This window comes from Rhynchophorus ferrugineus, unplaced genomic scaffold (assembly GCF_030347505.1).
Source record: "Rhynchophorus ferrugineus isolate W39M unplaced genomic scaffold, kcgeb_rfMv2 rfM4, whole genome shotgun sequence".
Classification (NCBI taxonomy): domain Eukaryota; kingdom Metazoa; phylum Arthropoda; class Insecta; order Coleoptera; family Curculionidae; genus Rhynchophorus; species Rhynchophorus ferrugineus.
The window spans coordinates 51,831,274-51,854,932 of NW_027472583.1; the positions used below are offsets into that span (position 1 = coordinate 51,831,274).

A 23,659-nucleotide genomic window follows, 5' to 3' on the forward strand; every position below is an offset into this window, starting at 1 on the left:
GTAGTATTTAATTTACTATGACATGTAGTAAATAGTGTACGAGTAAAAGTAATTTTGTTACAGAAAATTTACATATTAAGATGCATTAGTTCAAGATTTAGGGATTTTTTTTATATGAAATTTCATCATACCTAACTTCAAGAGAATTATTTGTCAACATGGCGTTAGTTGTCAGATGTTAAAGATGTTATTGTTGTTTGAACCCATATCTATAATTGGAGAATATATACGTGACGACTCGTAAATCGCGAACAAATCTTTATAAAAAAATACTTCTTTCACCATCGAGCGTTTCCGGCATACGGTCGGGGTCGCAGTCAAACATAATCATATAATATATAGCAGGATTACGTCCTTTGTTTAATGATAGACTAGGCTAGTTTGAGTTATGTTTCGACATTTGTTGTTCATGTCTCGTATAGGCTCTACTTGTAATAGAGACTGTTCGGGGAGAGGTGAATGTTGGAATGGCACGTGTATGTGTAATATCCGCTTCACTGGAGAAGTCTGTGATGGCCCCAACTTACCATATCATGCTGGCATTGGAGGAGTGTTTTCTTTTATAGGTATTAATACTGAATGTTGCATTTGAACAATAGTACAGTATATATGTAATTTATAGGCCTTGTCTGTGCGATTCAACTTATAATGTGTTGTGTGTCAGAATATCAGAGATTAAAAACCCCAAGTTTCCTGAGGGCATGTAAAATTACAACTCAGAAAATGATTTATTTTGTGATGTGCTTTGCTAGCCTTATTCGAGGAGCATATTTTATATTTCCAGTAAGTAAATAATTGTATTGTTATACGGATTCAGTAAGTGGTTATTTGAACAAGAAAAAATAGAACAGATGAGTTATCATATTTATTATATGATAATATTTTAAATAGCTATTATATTAAATCAAATATGCTTTAATTATTTAACTGCTGATGGTTAAATATTTTTGTAGGATTCTTTTGAGCATGGTTGGTCAAGTAGTTTGTTATCTTCCTACTACCCTCTGTTGATGTCAAGTGCATCTCTGATTGTATGCTTTTGGGCAGAGGTAAGTACAATTAATAATTTTATCATGCGACTTGTGAAATTGATGTGATAGGTATTTTTAATTTTGTGAATATGTATCTGAAGTATTCACATATTTTACATATATTTCATATTTCAAAATCAGATATTTTTTATTACTATAATCAAGATTTTGCTGATGATTTTATAAATACTGATGATATAATATTTTTATGTTGTGAAAATATGGTTAACAATATCATTATATTAAAATGGTACAGATTTCTGGAGATTTGAAGTATATGAGGAGGCAAAAAATATTTATTAATTATATACTCATAATTTGTTATTAATTATTTTAACTTATTATTTTTTATGCTGGTTTTATCTTCATGATTGATTACATTTAACAGTGATCTTCAGACAAATTTTTTTAAAGTAGCATGAAAAAATCATGAAATGTTTTGTTTGTTATATATATATATATATATATATATATATATATAATATAGAATTTTTAGTTACTTTAAAATCATTTATAACATCATGGTAATCCATGCCATTAATTAAGTTTACCACTTTTTTATTTAGTTATTGCATTTTTTAGGCTTGCTTACATATAACACTGAAGCACTATAAAATGTAATGAAATGTTTAATGATTTATTATGTCAAGAGTTCTTAGTTCCTTTATGAAACTATGTATTTAACAACTTAACATATTAGGCCATTCATCAAACTCACTTTTTGTTTTTACAAATTTTATATTATTTCAAGGTTCAAATGGATCAGTTTGTAAATTTTGATCCGAGGTGGATATAGATTGTTTATACATTTCAGGTTTATAATTTATTAAAATATTGAATAATGCTATCTTTAATAATAGTCGGCATATAACATTCGTTCACGTCAGCGGCATTATGGTTGTTTCAAAATTCAAATCCGCTAACCCTTGACATTCCGTCTTATATCGAAAAATGTAGCTTTATTGTTATAGCGTTCAAGCCGATTTAAATTGCAATTTCGATCACTATTACAGTACATTTATATTAATTAATTCAAATGCGGTACGTTAACACACATAAACATTAAACGAAACGGGTGGCAAGGTAATTATCGACGATCCCAAATTGATTTTTTTCGCGTTGTCACTTACGGATTGCCCATTGTCGCCATATTAAGGTTTCTGTATGGTCTCCCACTATGCTTGTCTTTATTCCATAATTATTTTCTGTTATTTGTTTTCATCGCCAAGAGATTATATCGCAAATAGTGTTGAACACTTTATTAGTTTAGTTCTATTGTCATAGTTTCATGCGCTATGTTACAGTGTTGTTCTTGGTAGTACCTTTTTATTCCCCGGACGTTTTTTTGGGGTATGGGTTTTTTATATATTTTATATATCTGGATTTGTTGATATCAACTCATGGTATAATACTCTGAAATAAATATGGTACATTTATTTATTTTAAATTTTTTAACTTGCATTTATTTTTAACAAAGAAACAACCTGTATTACAATTTTAATAATTGTGTTTCGATCTTATTAAATGTATATATTAGAGGTGCATCCCTCAATAACCTCACATGTATAACATTCAGTTATAAGCTTGAAAATGTTTAAAAATTTCAATCTTAAGTTTTTAGTTATTCATCAAAAATATCACTTCCGTGAATCTTATTGTCGTTTCTTTGGTTAATTGATGTAAATAATTTGTCTACCTTTTTATATACTTCATTAATTCTTTTAAATTGTCATAATCAAAATAAAGCCGTATTATCAATCATAACGTTTTCTCTAAATGTACTTCTAAATTTTCTTTCCCATTTTCTTTTTAACTTGTAAAGCATTATTATTCTCTCAGGTGAATAATGACACCTGTGTACTCTATTTTCAACTTAAAATTTAATAGATATTATTCGTTAAGCAAAATAAATATATATAAATAATTTCGAAGAGAACATCTCACTTATGTCAATTTAAAATTTCGAAATACTATATTTAAAAAATGTGAATTACTTCATTGGGCACCTAATAGTTTCTGATGGTTTCTTAAGTTAAAATACTGTGAAAAAAGAAAATACAAGAAACCAAGAACGAAAGAGGTTGTGATCTTTGAGAAATCAGGAATGTTTATTAATTCTTATATAAAAAAAGTACAACAAGAAACGTTTTTCTGTTACTTTGAAGATTCAGAAGATTTACAGAAGAAAAGTTCAAATTATTGCCCATCGCTGGCCACTATATGATATATTTTATGACACTGTATTTTGGACAGTGTACCGGTCATCTTTTGAATCGTGTCAATTCTTTACCTTCAGTGCTGGCCAGCCAGGCCATGCGTTGGGAATGAAAACAACTGATCATCAGAGGGAGCAACATCTGAAGGATATGGTGTGTGTGGTGATACTTCCAATTTAATCCGTTTTCATCCGATTTATTGTGTGGTACGTTATTATACGCGTTTTTGCTTTTGTATCTACCTAAAACTAATGCAATCTCTCATAGTGATTTTGTTTGACTTTAGTTTCCAATTTTGTGTCATAATATTCTTTCGATCCACTTCGATTCTTTTTGGTATACCTATTAATGCAGATGTATGCAGATATATATGTAATGTATAAAAGATGAATCTGAATTCTTCCATTTTTCCATCAACATTAATAGGATAACGAAAAGTGTAAGTGTACTTTTACGTTGAGTGTTATTTTTTCTGTATCATCAAATCACCGATAAAAATACGTAATAATTATCTCGATTAGTTTCCCAAAACACATTACATATTGGTCTTAAATAGGTCGTTATCTTATTTTTACAAGTTGTCGTTAATAGGCATTTTCTCGTCAATAGTTACCAGTCATTATTTTCGTAATATTAGTAATCTTGTTTGATTATCATCAATGTCATCCTTAGTTTTAACCGTAGGTGGGCACGGTTAATCCAAAAAATTCGTTAATTTGTTAATTTGAAAGTTAACTCCGGTAATTGTAAAGGTATTAAATTTTGGAAATTTTGACGCAAGCTCATCAGTTATCCACAATGTCTACTACTTTATCATTTTTTCGCTTTAGAAATGCGTTTATTGAGAAAAATTGGTAAAGTATATATTAATCAAAATATTTTTCATCATTTTCTATAACTTTTCCATCCTTCTTGGTGATAATGTGCCGAAAGAACGACGTGGGTTTGATGGCGATCCAATCATTAATCCATTTTTGTACTGGTCAGCATTTTGAAACCGTGTGCCAGCCAATCCGGCAGAACTTACATTCGAGTTGCAACAGTATATCCTTCACAACTTCGATATAGTTGTCTTTTTTAAAACAATAATTATGTTAATTCATCAACTACTAAGCTATCTCAATTCTTTCAGCCAGATTTTCACCAAATAAGTCTTGCAATTCATTGTTTTTGAACTTTTTAGTTCTTCAAGACGTTCTTTTAAATTAACATCAAAGTCACCACGTTTAAATTGTTGAAACCAAAATCGATAATTGGGATATGACAAAGCAACATCACCATAAGTTTCTAAAAGTCTTTGATGTGATTCGACAGCAGACTTACTAAGTACTTCTACGAGCTATCGATGTTCATAAAGCATCAAGCTCGTTCTTCAGGCAAATAGTTTTGTTCAAAACCACAAAAATAAACTTACAAATTGCTGTCAGTAAATATTAACAGTAAATTTTTATGTCATCTAAGCAGTAAAAATAAATATATTATACAAATTCAAGATTATTTTATTTAAGTATTAGTCATATTTATAGACATTCTAAATAGGATAACTAGTAGCATAATTGTAATACAATTAAGTTTTGTGAATATATTAAAAGTAAATTTTTGAATATATTAAAATTTTTTTAATGTAAACTGTTAACCCTTAAAGCATTACATCATGTCATTGAGCATCAAAACTTACTTTCACATATTATTTCAACTCATAAATCATTTTTGATTTAGATTTAAATTTTCAAAATTTATCCCTAATTTTTAGCTTTGATTGTTTTTTATAATCCTGTTTACTTTCTTATACAACCAAAGCAAACAAGTTATAAAAGAAAATTTAATTTAATAATATTTTTTCTAATTAAAACCTCTTCTTTATAGGCATTTGTTTGGGAATAACCCCTCTCGTATTTTCGGATACAATGACTAGAAAGTATTGACATTAAACCTATTGATTAACGACAATTTATCGAAATAGAATCTCCAAGGAAATTAGTAATATTCTAGCTAACTAATCAATGTAGCTGTTTGTTTACTCGTTTTTATTCACAATTCGATAAAAAAAGTGACAATCCAAGTACACCTGCACTCTCAGGCTATATACGATCAAGATAACTCTTATTTGTTTCATTATGCCATTGTTCGTTATTAACTAAAGTTTACAACGCACTGAAATGTTAGTCATCGTCATACAAGTGTACTTATTTTTTTTATATATACAGGTTGATTTGTATTATTATTTTTCATTGCTGTGATCCAATTTCAAGATTCTTCTTCTTTAACGGCATTAATCTTACATTAGTCGGTAGTTTGTTCTATTTCATTTTAGCATTGTGTTCTTCTCCGATGAAGAATGAATTATTCAGGTATACACGGTTTTGTACCTGAGCAAAAGAAGCTATTTATAGGGGGAATTGGGGAGCTGCATCCAAATCAGTTTTTAAAATTCATTCTAGTTTTCGATATATTCAATAAATTCATTATTTTACTACTTTTGGCCACTGACGGCCATTTATTTAATTAAAAACCATACATCAGAAATAAGCAGAGGTTGAACTGAGCCTGTTATACTGATTGGGATCTGCACATTTCACGCATTATGGTCCAACAGTAATCGCTCATCACATCACTTGGTATTACTTTTCGATTTTCGCTGTCTTGGTGTAGGCGCCCTCTTTCCTTGTTGCTCGTATCGTCCTAGTTTTGTGCGAAAAAATCAAGATGTGAAAGCAGAAAACATTTGAGCTTCACTCTTGTTGAAAGAAACTTGTCAACAACACTCTGAAATGGTGTCCATGCCACTGCTTCATCATGCATTACATATTTTCTAAACTCTGCGTCAGCCGTTATTTTTCACCAGGTCCGACAAATGTTCCTTCTTATATTTTTTCTAAATTGCTTTCATTGCTGGCCAGTGATGAGGACAAAGTTCAAGAAAGTGAAAGAATCGTTTGCATTTGTACGTGGATAAATTGGTAATGGATCACTCTTCACACGTGGAATTGTATTCAATATTGATGATACGTCAAGATATTTTTACTATGATATTTTTTCCATTTATGCCGAAGACATGATTTTTCTGTTCTTTACATAACGTTGGCCTAGAAAATGAAAAGTATACGTTTTCACCAAGTGACCATTTGTACAGCTGTGTATGGCTTATTTTTGCAAAGTTCCGCAAATACGCATCTTTGATTGCATTTGTCATGATTTTCTCTCGTTTACCGAGCATGATACACGGGCTGAAAAGTTCCGGGCATAAAACATAGATGATACCAGTTTTATTGCATTCACCGCTTTTTCAGTTAGTACTAACCTTAAGTACTAAAGCTGTTAAAATTTCATATTCTACTCATAAGTTTATGAGTTATTGTGCTACGAATGGCACTACTTTTGTTATTTTCAAAACAGTGGATCAAAAACAATTTCGTGTTTTAATTTTACACTGCTCTTGATGGGAAAAAATACCGTTCAAGCGAAGCAATGGCTTGTAAAGTGTTATAAGGACTCCACTCTATCAGAAACAACAAGCTGCTATAAAACGTAGTGTTGCTCTTGATGGAGATTATGTTGATGAATGAAGCCAATTTTGAACAGCCCATGTATTATAACATCCACAAACTTAACAAATACAAGGTCCATATTATGTTTAATGCAACGTCCTCAGCAAACAGCCGTTATAAGAACGCAGTGCTGCCACCATCTGTGATCTCGAAAACTAGAAACAGTCTTGACGCGGATTGACTGATTATTATGTGACTTTAAAAAGTGTGTAAATTATGCATTACATTAAGGCTAATTAAAAGACACAATATAAATCAGATAAGACAAAACTAGAAACAGTATGGACATGACCACCACAGAAAAAAGGGAGATTGAAAAAAAAAGTGAAAAGATTGAGATGGAGTCGCACTTAAATTATTTATGTTAACGATCTTTTTTTGTCAATGGTACTTCATTTTAAAATCACACAATCTCAAATTTTTTTCAAATTAACTTATATGATCGTCAATTGTGTGTGACCTCTTTTAAAACATCTCGAACTTTTATTCAAGTTATGATCACTTGAGCTATAATTTTGATATGGTAATTATCAACGATTCTCGATTGTTTTTAAATAAAATATCAACATAGTGGACCCGAGCAGATGAGAACGATTCTTAATGTCATTTGGTGACCTGAACTCAGATCTTCAATCCGTGTGTCGATATTGGTTCTGGTTTTCGATTTCCTGCATAGAGGCAGCACTGCACTGTTAGCTGACGATCTTGCATTAAACAACATATTGAACTTGCTTTTGTGCTGTGGATGCAGTGGATGTTATATACCCGGTAAATTTGAAAAAATCATGACAAATACATACCAAGATACGTATTTGTAGTAATTGGTGTTTGAAATTGTTTTGTAACACGTGCAGAACAAAGCTGTATAAGTGGTCAATTGGTGAGAATATACAAATTTCATTTTCTGGGCCAACGTTATGGAGTGGACAGAAAAATGATGTAGATGATTACTATTTTTGCTCGATGAATGTCGTCGATATAAATGCAAAAAATAGCACTGTATCAATATTTTTACGTATTATCAGTAGCAGTCAGTTCCATTACCAATTTGTCTAGGTACAAATGCAAAAAATGGCTTAAAACTCTGTTTTCATCACCGACGAGCAACGAAAGCGATTTCGTTATGGAAGAAAAGCATTTAATTTATTAAGGAATATTTCTCAGATCGGTTATTCGAAAACTAAAAGCTGACGCAAAGTTTTCAAATTGTTTAGCGCCTGATGAAGGAGTTTCAAAGTGTTGCCAACAACTTTCTCGGTAACCACAAATCATCGGATTATAAGCATGTAACCGACAATTTGTTGCAAAATTATCAGAAGAGTGGACTCGAATGCCTCTCAAAAAATATTTCCTTTTTTTTCCACAAAACTTCAGCGAAAGGAGCTATAAAGAAAGCGGCTACATCAAGATTACAGGTCAATTGAAAGGTCCCCGGCCTGACACATAGATGGCGATACTAGAATTAAATCCATATGTCTTTTAGTTAGCCCTAACCCTCAAAAAATGCGTGTATAAATTTGACAGCTGTTGGATCATTAGTTTGTGAGTTTTAGCATTTTGAGTGAGGCAACTTTTGTTATTGTAAAAAAATGGATAAAAAGGAATTTCGCGTGTTGATAAAATATTGCTTTTTGAAGGGAAATATACAATTGAAGCAAAAACTTGGCTTGATTCCGAGTCTCCGGACACTGCTCCAGGAGGAAGATCAACCATCAAGGATTGGTATACTAAGTTTAGACGTGGTGAAATGAGCACCGAGAAGACGGTGAACGCAGTGGACGTCCAAAAGAGGTTGTTACCGACGAAAACATTAAAAAAATCCACAAAATGATTTTGAATTACCGTAAATTGAAACTGAATGAAATATCAGACACTCTAAAGATATCAACTGAACGTGTACATCATGTCATTCACGAATATTTGGGTATGAGAAAGCTCTGTGCAAAGTGGGTGCCGCGCGAGCTCACTTTTGACCAAGAACAACGACGAGTTGATGATTCGGAGCAGTATTTGAAGATGATCAAGCGTAATAAACTCGAGTTTTTGCGTCGATATGTGACAATGGATGAAACATGGCTGCATCATTTCACTCCGAAGTTCAATCGACAGTCGGTGGCAAGGTTATGGCATCTGTATTTTGGGATGCACATGGAATAATTTTCATTAACTACCTTGAAAAACAAAGGATCCTCAACAGCGACTATTACATAGCGTTATTGGATCGTTTGAAGGTCGAAATCGCCGAAAACGGCCGCATTTGACTAAAAAGAAAGTGCTGCTTCACCAAGACAATGCACCGTGACAAAAATCCATGAATTGGTCTTCTAATTGCTTCCTCATACACCGTATTCTCCAGATCTGCCTCCAGCGACTATTTCCTGTTCTCAGATCTCAAAAGAATGCTCGCTGGAAGAAATTTTCGTCAAATGAAGAGGTGATCGACAAAACTGGGGCCTATTTTGAAGCAAAGGACAAATCGTAATACAAAAATGACATCGAAAAGTTAGGGGGTCGCTATAATCAGTGCATCATCCTTGAAGGGAATTATGTTGAATAAAAAAACTGATTTTGCCAAAAAAATGTGTTTTTTATTTGTGGTAGGCCGATGACTTTTCAATTGACTTGTTATAGTGAAAATTGAAAGGCGATACCAAGGATTTTCGAGTAGTATTAAGAGATTTAGTTCAACCTCTGTTCATTTATGATTTATACTTTTTTAATTCAATAAATGGCCGCAAAAATATGACAAAAGGTCGTAACTGGGAAATACGTATTTATAACGTATTATTGTCATCATCTTATTTGACGTCACCTTGTCTGGCGTTCTTAATATGACTTGTAGATTTTATATTGATTAAATATATAATTTTATCAATAATCAGATCCGCTGTGCGATTTAGTTTACAGGTGATTTTTCTAAGGATCACAAGTCTGTTGTGCGTAAGTACCAGCTAGCTTGGTTGGTGAGTTTCAGTGTACTTAGTGTACCGAATATCTTAGTGATAATTGCATATCAAAGTTTTTTTGTAATAATGTACGCTTATTTACGTTTTGCTATTATTTATGATTTGATGTTATTAACCATACTTGACACAATTTTATCCTTCTGATAATTTTTTTTCTGTATTGAAATACATTTTAAAACAATCAATCCAGTGATCGTGTTGTTTCTCGTTAATAAGTTGGTGGAATTGGTGCAAGTAGTGTGGTTGGATTATAAAATAACTGTTAAAGACAAAAGCGAGTATTGAACCTGTTTGTTGTATGCAATATATTTTCGACAAAATTAATTGGTAAGTCAGATATTTGAATAAAAAAAGTTTAATTTAAAAAATGTTTACATAATAATATTTGTATAATGTCTTAATAAGTTTATTTATTATCTATTATAACATATGGTGTGTATAGCAACACAATTTTTTCACATGCCATAACGTTGGAATATATTTAGTTTGTTTCTGAAATCAAATATTTTTGTTTTATTTTTGTTAATAATATTTAATTAAAAATACCGCAAATCAGACATTTTAAAAGTATTCTAATTAATTATATTAATTATAATATATTAGTACTGAAAGTTTGTTTTTTTATTCTAATTTTTAAGATCTCTTATGGTCTCTGAGCGGGGATTTGTAATGCTGTGATTCGAAGTTTGAATGGAATGTTGGAAGAAATCTCGTAGATGGGATTTAATCTTGAACATAAAGCTGATCGTTAACTGCATTCTGTCACACCTCGTAAGACAACCATAAAGTACAGGTTCTTCAGTGATGTACCACATGTTTTTAAATTTACCTCAATAAGTCGTACGATTTTTATGACTGCTGTTGATCTATTTCCTTTAATATATCATGGATACGTGCACCACATAGTTCCACAGTTTTTCTATAGACATATTGAACAGCTTTAGAACAATAGTTTACTTAAAATGCTTTAAATAAACTGCTTGATTTACATGTATCCGAATCAATAAATTATAACCTTGTCTTTTAGTGCTGTGAGAGAATGGTTTAATCAAAGAAAACTGTTTTAGAAATAAAGAAATTATTTCAATGCTCCTCATATTTGCAATAAACTCCAAACATAACCTCAAGGCTGTCATGTGCCAAGCATTACTAATGAGCCAATCAAATGTCTTCACAGTAAAATATTTTTCTTACAGGTGCCTATAATGGAAATTTAAATTAACCAATTAAATCACTTGAATGGCCAATTATGCGACCTCTGGATGTTGGACAAAGCAAAACTTTGCGCCGAGTCCCCTATTGAGTTGCATCTCTATTACTCTATGGATATTATGTCCTTCAAATTGATTATCATTATTCGTATTATTGTTATTTTGCGTGTTGATGCTTGTTTATTCATGTTTTTGTCTTTCTTATGTTATATATTGGTCAATTTCGAATTAAATCTATTTTTGATCGTTTTATTTATTTTTTATAAAAATTATAGCAAACATTGAAATCGCAATTAAATATTATTTTTCATTCAAGTTTTGATCTCTAATATCAGTTTGCATTTTATTAAGTTTTCAGCTTGTCGTTTTCAATTTTAGTAGTCTGAAGTGCATTTTTTTTAATAAAATTTATAGCGCTTAAACATCTTATTACCGATAATGTCTTACTAAATCCTTGGAACAAACTTCTATGTTTTCGTAGCAACCTATAATTAATTGATGGTATCAAAGTCGCGCTCTAACTTTAGTTATAATGTCTTCTCCAAATGATTTAACTAATGTAACTTGGTATTTGGGGTTATTGTTAAAAAAATGTATATATCATATCCAAAAAATATAATATTATGATAGAGACGATTTACTATTATCAACTGTACTAATCATTTTACGAATTTCGTGGATTTAAAACAGTACATGGCACGTATGTTATGTACACAACTGGTTATGTACTATAACTATTTTATAATTTTTGATGACTTAATAACATTTAATAACATTTGATGGATGGGAGTATAATTGATGTACTGCACATTGTTTTAATTCGCTTAAACATTTAACAAATTGATAATTAATATTATCAAAAGGTTTTCCAGTTCCAAGTCGACTGTTGTTAAGCAGTTGTAGTTTTTTGACGTTTTGGCGATCACGCAATCTTCTTGATGCGTGATCTAATTGGTTTGATGGTTTAGTGCAACCCCATATTTGCACTCCATAGGTTAAAATTGGCTTTATCTTCGGACTAACTTGTACAGTTGCTTGATTTTCAGTCTAATATTCTCTGCTTTTTGTCTGAACATGATGCTTCTATTGAGATGTATTCCGAGGTATTTAGCTGATTCTGCTTGAGGAATCGGGCATCCGTCAAGTGATATAATTAGGTTTTTGTCATTTCGCTGCAACGCAAAATTAACATGGACAGATTTGGAGCTATTAAGCTGTATTTTCCAGTCTCTGGTCCATTTGTAGATCTTGTTGACCGCTACTTGTACTTTTTATACAGCCTTAGGCAGAGGTGCATCTTTTTCCATGATATTTGTGTCGTCGGCAAATGTTCCAAGTGCTGTTTCTTTTGTTGTTGGGATATCAGCAGTATAGAATAGATATAGGAGTGGTCCTAAGACACCGCCATGTGGAACTCCAGTCGAAATAGGTTTAAGTGTTGAGAATGCTCCTTCATGCGAGACTCTAAATTTTCTTTTCAAATTATGTGATTCCAGCACTCGACAGTAATTCCGCGGTAGCAATTTGTTCAGTTTGTGGATTAATCCTAAATGCCATACCCGATCAAAAGATTGTGAGACGTCCGGGAATATTACAGGGCAGTATTTCTTTTCTTCGAATGTCTTTTCAACAACCGCTGTTAATCTGTGCACTCGGTCGATTGTCGAGTGGTGATTTCGTGGCACTTCTTTTAATAATCCAGATTCTTTTAACTTGCTTGCTTCTTTTTCTACTTGAGTTTGTCGGCCAGTATAATGTTCAAGTATTTAGATGTGCAATTCACAGGTAGTTTATTTTTTGTATGCGAAATCGCCATGACTTAGGCTGCTCAGTAATGTGATTAACATCTCTGTTTATTGTCTCAAGATTGGTACTTGTGCGAGACAGCGAAGGTGGCCATTGTTACTCCTTAAAAATTAGGGATATCACTAGTATACACGAGTGACTCTATACAGAAATGACATTCGCATATTATTCTGAAATGGCAATTAGAAATATATGATTTGATGATCTGACTGATCTGCATAGTAAAATTGGTCAGACATGTTCTAAGTCATAAATCATATTTACCACCACACAGTATTCCTTCTTGCTGTAACTGAATTAACTGAGATTGTACAAGATGTTTAACTTTTCACCGTGGAATCAATTTGTTGTCAGAAAAATGATTTTTAGTTTTCAGGCCACTTATAGTACGCGTTTTAATTCGTATTATTAGGTATTTGCATATTCTTTGATCATTTTTTAACTTTAAAAAGCAACGAAACATATGATCAAGAATTGTGATATAAGAGGATGATTTTGCGCCTTTTCTTCAATGTTTGAATATTTTTTATAGCAATACGTCATTCAGTTTATTCAATTGACGTCTGTAGACATTTTCAGTAATAGTTTCATTCTACTAATCCCACTATATGCACAGTAATATTTCAATGTTTTCGGACTTTTTTGGATCTCGAGGCCGTGCTTTGTTATTGACGTTAAAATCATCAACGTTAAAATCATCACTTTTAAATTATTGATAGTTCGCATTTTCACCAATAGATAATAGAAATTATTTCAAATAATATATGAGAATGATGTTTTAATTCATATTAAATTTATTTTCTCATTATAAACAATAGCTATTTTTAGTAGAAATTATTTAAAATAAAATTTTATATGATGCTTTGATTTTGCAAACCTTATCTTTTGTTTACAAACTATATTTAGTTTTAGTAAATTCGTTTTAATAAAATATATAGTCTATCCAAAGTTGCTGTGAATATACGTCATCTAAATTTATGACGTCAGAACGTCGCGATGTTGCCGCATCAACTGTGTGTTTTTTTTTTTATTTTGGCTTTGCCATATAACAAAGTTTTAGTCTTAGCAAAATATAAAAATGTTATTGAGTATAATTTATTATAACATTATAATACATCTAATGCATTATTATAGACGTAATATAATATTACGCATTGTTTTTGTTTTGCTAACGTTATCAGTTCATGTAATCTGTTTGTTGTTTTTTCATTTGGTCAATGACATACTCGACAAGCTTATGTTGATAACTGCGATGTTTTCAGATCATTCTTGATTTGTTTAATTTCAAACCAGTGTTCCCGCTGACAAGATTATCGTGAGTATTTTTTTTAGTGGTGAATAATTAGTGTTTAATTTTAAATATGTTATAAAGTGATTGATTTGTGAAGGGGAAAATCAAAAATGTGTAGTTATGTTATCGATAAACTTGGTCAAAGCAAATTAATTAATCTTTTTTGTCAGTTTGTTTCTTTTTTATTTAATCGAGAATATCGTTAAACTATCATTTGTTTCAATACTTAATGTAATGAATAATTTCGTTAATGAGGCTAAATTGATGTTGTAATTATCAACCCTCAAACGATAAGTTTGTTTTTCTATGTTTTCATGTTGCGAATTCAAATTTGTCGACGTATTACACGGCAAATATTTATTTATATTTGCTGATGATATATTAATTCGTCCAGTTTAAATCCTTTGCTAAATTAAAAAAAATAAAATAAAAATTGCTTAGATTTTAAATTTGTTCGGTTATTATTTATTTCAATTTTTTTTATTGTCAAATATCCAAATGCATTAATTGTCGTTTGCAGCAATATTGCCAGCAATAGTATCAGGTGCGTCGGTAATTTATTTCCGGTTTTTTTTCTCTAAAGAAAACACGTTATTTACAATGGATAATCTAAATATATTCATTCCAAATATTGTCCATTTAATTCTACACATTTTTCCCATCTCTTATGTAATTTATATGTAACTAGCGACCCGCCCCGGCTTCGCACGGGTGCAATGCTGATACTAAATTAAATACACTACAGAAAAAATATGAACGTTGTATATAAAAACATAGCGGCCCGCTCCGACTTTGCACGGGCATAAAATATATATGCCTATGTCACTCAATGAAAACATGATTAAAATCGATCCAGTATTTTTGGTTCATTCATTACTGCCCTTGGCCTGCACGCATTAAATTTGGAGTAAAACAATTCCTCTTCCCCTATACTTACTATGAAGATTTCCTGCTATCTTTGGAATATCTAAATTCATACAATTTTTATTACATTACACATTTTTAAACGCAAATTTTAAATTTGTAATATCTCCGAAAATATTTGTTTAATTTACATGCTGTAAGGAACCATATTGATCTATATTAATTGCACACTGTATTTAAGGTACTTAATTCGATAAGGATTAATGCCGTATTGCTTAAAATAGCTTCGTAAATAAGCCATTTTCTCACGTAAAAAGTAAACAATAAAAATGGTTAATGTGGGTTATCCCTAAAAGATAAACATATACCATCGCGGACTTTTTTGTAGACCTTTTTATGGTGTACAATACTGTAGTACATTAATTTGATCTAACTCGTAGTGTTAGGCAGCGTTTTTGCTAATTGCTAAATAAGCCTAAAAAAATAGGTTAATTTACGACATCACGTTAGAAACCTCTAAAATTAGCAATGTTGCCTTAGTATATTATGCATGTATTATACATATAAACCTTCCTCTTGATCACTCTATCTATTGAAAAAAACCGCATCAAAATCCGTTGCGTAGTTTTAAAGATTTAAGCGCACATAGGGATATAGGGACAGAAAAGGTGACTTTGTTTTATACTATGTAGTGATGTATGCATACATATTTTTATAAGTGCTGCTCTGCAAGCAACATCTATGCGAAAAAATGATGGAACCGAGTTTGCAGAGTATGGCGTATGCCATATAACATCTCATCACAGTGATTTCAACACATTTTTGCTGCACAAAACACAGGGGAGTATTATGGACGTTTTTTGTCGGTAGCGGCCAATATTAACTGTTTGTCAAGATTTCAATAGTTCAGAATTTACGACATCAAGCTGATTTCACCAGGGACAGGGCACAACTGGATTTGGGCTAGCTTGGTTATGTGATAACTATGATTTTTTTCCGTTTTTTCATAATAATAATTTTCCATAATAATCTTTTCGTTTCACTTTTCTGACAATTATTTTTAAGTTTGTGTTGGATCTAATAACTCCTGCAATTCCACATCATCAAGTTTCAGATTGTCATGGTTGGAGCATGCTCTCACCGCAACTTTTTACCAGCAAACGATGACTGCCTAGCGTGCCACAAATGGACGTTTCCAAACACAAAACTTGACATTTAAAAAAATTATAAATCTTTTACACAACTTATAAAGTTTTGACAGACATCAAGCATAATATTGCATACTCATGGCTAGTGAAATCTGTTACAAAAACCGGAAAGTAATTACCGACACACCTGACAAACCTCACTATTCTTATCCACTAAAATACATAACATTGCCTTAAAATAATATTTCTTTCTGGATACAAAGGATCTGTTTCATCCTTTTTTATTTGCGATTTTAAGCCATACAAACAAGCATAATTATATAATTTGGACTGAGAGTAATCAGGAATTCAGCAGGAACTATCGGATCTTTTAAAATGCATAGTATGATATTGCTCACTTGTACTGTGATCTATAGTTGTTCAGGCCATATATCAGATATAATTGGTCAAAAACTAATAGCATAACTTTATTTCAAAATTAAATATTAGATTTTTTAAATTATATTAACATATTTTCTAGAACACGAAAGGTTTGGATAAATTCATTTTTACCAAAAATCCATTTCCGGTATTTTTTGCACGAAAGAATGCTTATTAAATAAAGTTAATTAAACTCTACTAAAAATCTATGTAGTAAACTTAATATTGTACTAAATCTAATCAACAAAATTTTAAAATATTTTATTTTATTTTTACCGGTGCCCCTGCACTGATAAGGATGAACGTCATTTTTATTGACTATAATTTGCGCAAAATTAGAACACTAGTGATATGCAAGTTTATAAAACATATTGTAGACAAACTACGAAATTATTGTAAATTATCTTATTTTCACGTTTGTTAATTGTTTTGACTGAAACTTGGACGAATCATATACAGAATTCTGAGAAATATAAAAATTCGTATTAAAGTTACAGTGGTCAAGGTGATCTGTTATGATCTATTTTGGCCGATAACTTTTGTATTGCATTTGTCTCTCAAAAATACAAATTGTTTTTGATATCAATATTAATCAGCTTTTAAATTAATTATATCCTTATTGGTTTAACTTAGTGACAATAGCTGTCCATTAATCACACCACACGATAGTACAGATTTCATTCTACCCACATCGTTATTATAATGCATATTTGTTTGTTTGACAAGTGCATTACGATTCACTAACATTATTTCAAAATACTTAATACCAATGCGCTGAATTAGGGGTGTTGGCCACCGAAAAAAAAATGAAAACGAAGATTTGGGTGCATTACTCGATGAAACCATCAATTGAATCGTTGTCGACTATAATTGATGAGTTTGGGCGGAATACATACGCGAATATAAGCAAAAACACAAGAATATTATTCTTCAGTATGACGACGCTCGATTAGATGTTGCAAAACCGGTGAAAAGATACTCGGAAACATTAAAATGGGAATTGCTACTTCACCAGCCGTATTTTTCATACCTTGTTCCTTTTGATTACTATTTGTTCTGACATATGAGTTGTGACGATATTTATGAAGATTATATTACTTGAAATAGTGGAAAAAGTAGTGGCTAGCGAGACAATAATAAATAAAATACATTGTATCGATAAATTTGAAATAAATCTTTTAAAACTAATTTATAGACCTAGTATGGATTACTTAATGTCCAGGAGACAAAAAACAAAATGCGCACAAAAGAATAACGCAGTATCTGATCGTTATTAGAATTTACAAAAAACCCAAAACCGAAAATTATCAGATTGTAATCATGACGCAGTGACCGTAATTTTGTATTTAAAAATTCCTCGTAGGCGAAAACGGGATCTACTTAACAACCATCTCACACGTCCTCTTCATCGATCAGATGCATAAATCAATTCGGACGTTTTGATAGAATTTTGATGATTGACGTACTCTCGTCTTTCGCAGGTCTTCCATTTACAAGGCATCCACTACGACAAACCCCAGTTCATCTCCAAGTCGTTCCTCGGCTTCGTCACCTTCAATATCATCTCGTACGGGTTGCTGTTCGCCGAATTCGTCGTTACCCAGATCGCCGAACCGCCCGCCAACGATCCCGGCTTCTACAGTCACCTGTTCAATGGATGTTACGCTGTTTTGATGTTCATCGTTGTGATTTTCTTCCTTATTTATGGCGTAGAGGTCTATTTTAAGGTAAGATATCATTATTACGGCTTTCTTTTTACAAACGACAACATACAAACGGTGTTTGTTACAGGTTAGAGGTGGTTTCGTCACTAAACCTCTTCAACTAGCCAACGCCACGCAGGAATCCGAACCACTACGGTCTGAAACAGATCTTAGGCCGAAAATAAATTCGTCCCAACTGCACCAATCACGCATTGGTAAGTTATACATATAAATAAACACTATTAACATTTGTATATAAAAAGATAAATAGACTGAACAGTTTTTATTCATACTTGATGCTTTCAAAACATACTATATAATCTTTAACTCTCATGGAAAGGTTTTTAAAACTGTCTCTCAAGTGGAAGAGGAAATATTCAAGTAATAATTAGGCCTCTATAATCAATACCACATTATTATATAGCAACCTATAAAGTGGTGTTCCGGATAATATGGCACATTATAAGACTTTTGGGAAATAAAACACGAAATATATGGGTTAATCAATGTTTTTTTGGTTAATTAACTTTTAGAACTTGCTAATTAATAATTAGAACCGTAACATAATTAATTTCAAAGAATACTTTTAATAAATGTTTTTTCGTCAATTTGGTTAGTGGTTAAAAGTCAAACATTAATAACGGGCATTAATAAAAATAATTTAATTAATTGATATTAATAAAGATAAATAAAATGAGTTATATTCTCCCACCATAATAAATAAAAGGAAATAAATAAAGGAAAAAATGCCAATTTCCACTATTGCATACATTTTTCTTGAGTCCAAAATTTACAACATATACTTTAGAGGATGTTTTATTATGTTTGGCTCTTAATTTTTTTCTTTTATCTACAGAAGCCTAGTCAGATTTATATTTTTTCTCTCTCAGTGAGTCTTATTATTTGGAGAAGCGTTGTAGACAAATCAACAATCGGCTAGGTGATTGTAATAAAGAATCAACAATATTGAATTATAAAATAATAATATACTACAGATGAATAATTAAAAAGACATTTATTTTAAAATTAAAAGTGGGGTTATTAACATTTTACCAGAAATAAAAATACAAAATTTCAAAATTCTCCATGTTAAATCAAACACCAATTAGAAGCACTACGAAACATTGACGTGCGCTTTAATTTTATTTGGATTATTTATCTTATATTTTACAGTGAAAAAATATGTTTTGTACTACCAACGCGAAGAAAAGATTGAAATGGGATTTATGTAGGCAAATAACGCATAAATAAATACAGAATACTAAAACTTGAATAATAGAATTATATATATGAACGATAAAATTGAAGTCGGTGTTCTAGAACCACTAACCATGAAGTGTGATTGAACATTAAGTAAAAATACTATCGGTATAACACTTGAAAAAAAAAACAAATTGTAATTCTGAAGTTTATTTTAATAATAGCCTTATAAACTTATGTGCAACTATAATACTTCATCTTACAGCAAGTACAAAATCTGTGTTTAGACATATTAAGCAATTAACATATTAAGTTCTATAAATTCCTGAACTACATTTCTGTTTAGCTTCTTTTACTTTAAGTATTGTACGAAATATTTGATACTTTGCTATAACACACATATACCAGGTTGTAAAAACGATAAAATTACATTTTTCAATCAAACATGTATCAGTTATCCCTTAACCTAGTGAAATATAATTCATCGAATTATTTAATGTTTTGTAATCTACGATGGGATTTGATTGATTTTCATTGAAGGCTTAAATTTATTTAATATTTTTAATTAATCTTTGTATTTTTACTAATTGCGGGTCGTAATTCAGTTATAAGCTCATTTTTTCTGTCTGCTTGACATACTAATCTTAGAAAAATATATCGATTTCAGGCCTAGTTGTACGACTAAATCTACCACATTATATTAAATATAACTTTCCATATTATTTGGTGATTAAAAAGATTAGAATTTTATCAACGTCAATTACATCAATTTTTCTTTCAAATCCATTTTTTTTGTAGAAATTTTATTCCGGGTAAAGCAATTACGTAGAATTGTTACACAATAATTTTTCAAAAACAGCCCTCTAGCCTATTGCAAGAAAACATAAGCAAAAATTGAAATAATGCTGTATATTATTTTAGTTCAGCGAAATAAAATTAAAAAACGCGAATTAGTTTTCAGGCAACTAATAAATTATATTTCTATCAATTTTTCCTCAACAAATTCAATATAAACTAAAACATCTCAAATAACAATAATATAAAAAGGTCATGTAATATTGTACGTTTACATTGGAAAGTAAAGAACCACCAAATCTAACGACTTATATAAATTTATCAAATACGGTTCTTGTACAAGTAACAAACTAGAACTCTAATTCTGTATACTTTACAAATAAAATCCTGTTGAGTCTCGTGTTATAGTTCAGCAAAAAATATCAAAATTTTAGTTTTCATTCCGGTACAGTTCTAGTTGATATCAAAGGCGTGGAGGTGGTTGGATCAGCAGCATGTATTGATTTATATTTTCTATTAGTTATTATCTGGTTTAGTGTCATTATTATACAATGGTAGTTTCAAATATTAGAAATATAGAAGCGTACAAGGAATCAATCGTGACTTGTTAGTACAAATTCAGAATGATATAAACACATGTGAAAATATAAAAAAGGAGGATTTTTCATTATTGTTTATTATATGTAGTAAGTGGTAATGGAAATAGAAACATTAGTAATTCTCTGAGACATTGTATGTGTTTTGAACTTCTATCTGGTTCCTTATTGCTAAAGCAATTTTATTAAAGGATAATATTGAATGTAGCTTAACAGTACAATGCTTAACATCTACTTAAAAATCTTTTCAGGTCTGCTCAGTCAAGCTTTGATGTTGATCGTGATCGCTGGGTTCCTGTTCTCCGAAACGCTCAGCGAATTCTGGAAGGGCAAGGTGCCAATAAACTCCAGAAACCTACACGACGTTGTCTTCAGAGTTGTAGAGATTGGAGTGGCTATATGGTGAGTGTAGACCAATGAATTTTTTTGTTGATCGTTCTATCATACTCTTTTTCACAGGTTTCCTGCCGTGCTTTGGAACTGTATGCAACCGTCAGAGTTATGGATCCTCAACCCCAGGAAGCTTCTTGCCAAATTCGATTCACCGAAGGGTCTGGACACAGAGCTGTCTCAAGTAGATGGCAAGCCAGCAACAGGTAGTATAATTAATTTCATTATGAAACATGGTTTTTATTGGGTCTTTTTATTGGAAGGGACCGGAGATGACGAAGCTTTCCTGGATAAGCGTGAGTGTTGGATTTGTTATGATGGAGATAAAAATGAGCCTCTCATTCAACCATGTGATTGTACTGGTGATGTTTCTAGTGTACATCATGAGTGTCTTCGAAGGTATTTATATATTTCTATTAGCTTTTTATTTGCTTAATAAAATTTAAAGAAAACCGCTATTACTACTTAATGTTATATTTAATATAATATTCATATTGCGTGAAATACTAGGTTGTTGAATGTTTTATTGGTTCATCTTTCTGATAACATAGGCAAAATGTTACTTCAATCTGTCAATTCATTCATTGTATACAAGCTATTTAAACTTGGCATAAGTGGCATAACATCAACATATATAATTAGCAAAATGAAAATATTTCTATTTTTTCAGATGGTTGATGGAGAGCGGTTCTAGCTCCAATGAACCATTGCATTGTAAAGTTTGCAAGTATGAGTACCAGATCTGTCAGAATAATGAACTGAAATGGGACCGAGCTTTTACCGCCCGTCACTGGGGCAGTACTGCAGTCATTGTCACCTGCATTTGTGTCACCGTTGCTTGTGCTTGGATCGTCATCCAACTTTACCAGAATTCTTATATTCGCATGGCAGCTGCTAGTGTCGCTCTAATTGTTATTTATGTCTGTATAAGGTAAGAAATGCTGATAAAATGCACTCAATGCTCAATGCGTCATATTTTTTGTTCAACTGTTGCAGGTTTCTTGGACAAAACACTCTTAGCGCGTATCAGCGTGCTAAAGTTGCGGCACTGCAAATCGGCGATCACGTCACAACTATCAGCGCAAACGTAACCGGGGCCCAAGCTCCAGAAGGCGTCCAGACGAACCTTTAAGAGCGTCTCCTTTGTTGATCATTTTTCCCTTGTTTTATTTTATTTTATCCTTAGACATCGCGTGATGTCTAATGTTGTGTTTGTTTCATAGAATCGTTAAGTTTTGTTGTAAATATTTGTTAAAAAAGGTAGTAATCTCGAATAATTTCCAATAATCCATTGTTAGGTGATACACGTGGCAGAAAGATGCAAAATAATATATCCAGTACATATTTTTTAAATACTTTTACCGTAAACATTTCCAATGAAAAATTAAATGCAGAAAAAAAAAACAATAATTTTTGTGATATTTGGCTCAAGCTGAATAGTTTACTCTCGTAGAAGTTCTAGTTGCTAGCCTTAGGCTGTTCTCATTCTAGAAGAAAAAAAGAAACAGTATTATTAATGATTAAAATACATCGATAACAGATCTAGTGTTCTCTGGCGTTCTCCCGCATCGCAGTAGCAGAATTCATTCACCAATTATTGCCAAATGGTTTTCTGATAGGAAATGAATGAGTCTGAACTGAGATAGTTTGGGCCAACGACGGACTGATTGCTGAATGAAACGTTGACGTACTTGAATCAGAATGATTTTATTTTATTCAGTAAAATATAAGGCTTTGTACATAATTGCTTGTTCCTTTAGTCGTTAAGGATTTAATAAAGACTATAAACATATACGGCACTAAAATATGTTGTTTTATTTTATTTTTTTATAGTTATATATATATATATATATAAATATATATAAATATATATATATATATAAATATATATATATATATATATAAATATATATATATATATAAATATATATATATATAAATATATATATATATATATAAATATATATATATATATAAATATATATATATAAATATATATATATATAAATATATATATATAAATATATATATATATATATATATATATATATATGTATATATAAAGTGAAAAAATTAATATACGACCCTATATAATAAATTTTTTTAAATACATCTATTTTATGATTAAGGTTTTTTTAAACCTAACAGTTCTGTTTAAATTATTTATTAAATTATTAGAATATTTATTAACTGTTTTCTAATTGATTATTATGAAAATAATTATTATTAATTTGTTACCAGTTACTAAAAGGCTTTTTAATTTAAACTATATATAAGATACTTTATTATTATTCTTTTTACTTTATAATTATATAGTTTTTATTATCTTGTCTAATGACTATTGATCTTTGATCTGTTTATATGGAATTATATTTTTTATTTTATTTTTAAAGAAGTATGATTTGTATATCATTCCTATATGGACGAGACTTTGTGGAGAATGATTTCCATTAAAAATCCTATGAGTCTGTTGA

The 23,659-nt window shown here is 30.9% G+C and overlaps 1 protein-coding gene across 1 annotated transcript; it reads left to right on the forward strand.

The window, feature by feature from the left end:
* The first annotated feature begins 133 nt into the window (after positions 1–133).
* Positions 134–22,990, forward strand: LOC143196160 (uncharacterized). Its single transcript, XM_076403786.1, has 10 exons — positions 134–566; positions 623–783; positions 954–1,049; positions 17,983–18,228; positions 18,293–18,419; positions 21,047–21,197; positions 21,255–21,391; positions 21,449–21,584; positions 21,856–22,116; positions 22,182–22,990. Exons 1-10 carry the CDS (start codon positions 389–391, stop codon positions 22,315–22,317), a joined length of 1,629 nt encoding a protein of 542 aa, XP_076259901.1. The 5' UTR covers positions 134–388; the 3' UTR covers positions 22,318–22,990.
* The last annotated feature ends 669 nt before the right edge of the window (positions 22,991–23,659 follow it).

Excerpts from the sequence above, each read along its gene's own strand:
- LOC143196160 (XM_076403786.1), top strand. The coding sequence starts at position 389 with ATGTTTCGACATTTGTTGTTCATGTCTCGTATAGGCTCTACTTGTAAT. Across the intron at positions 18,229-18,292 it reads GCGTAGAGGTCTATTTTAAG|GTTAGAGGTGGTTTCGTCAC; the intron begins GTAAGATATCAT and ends TGTTTGTTACAG. Across the intron at positions 21,392-21,448 it reads AGATGGCAAGCCAGCAACAG|GGACCGGAGATGACGAAGCT; the intron begins GTAGTATAATTA and ends TTTTATTGGAAG.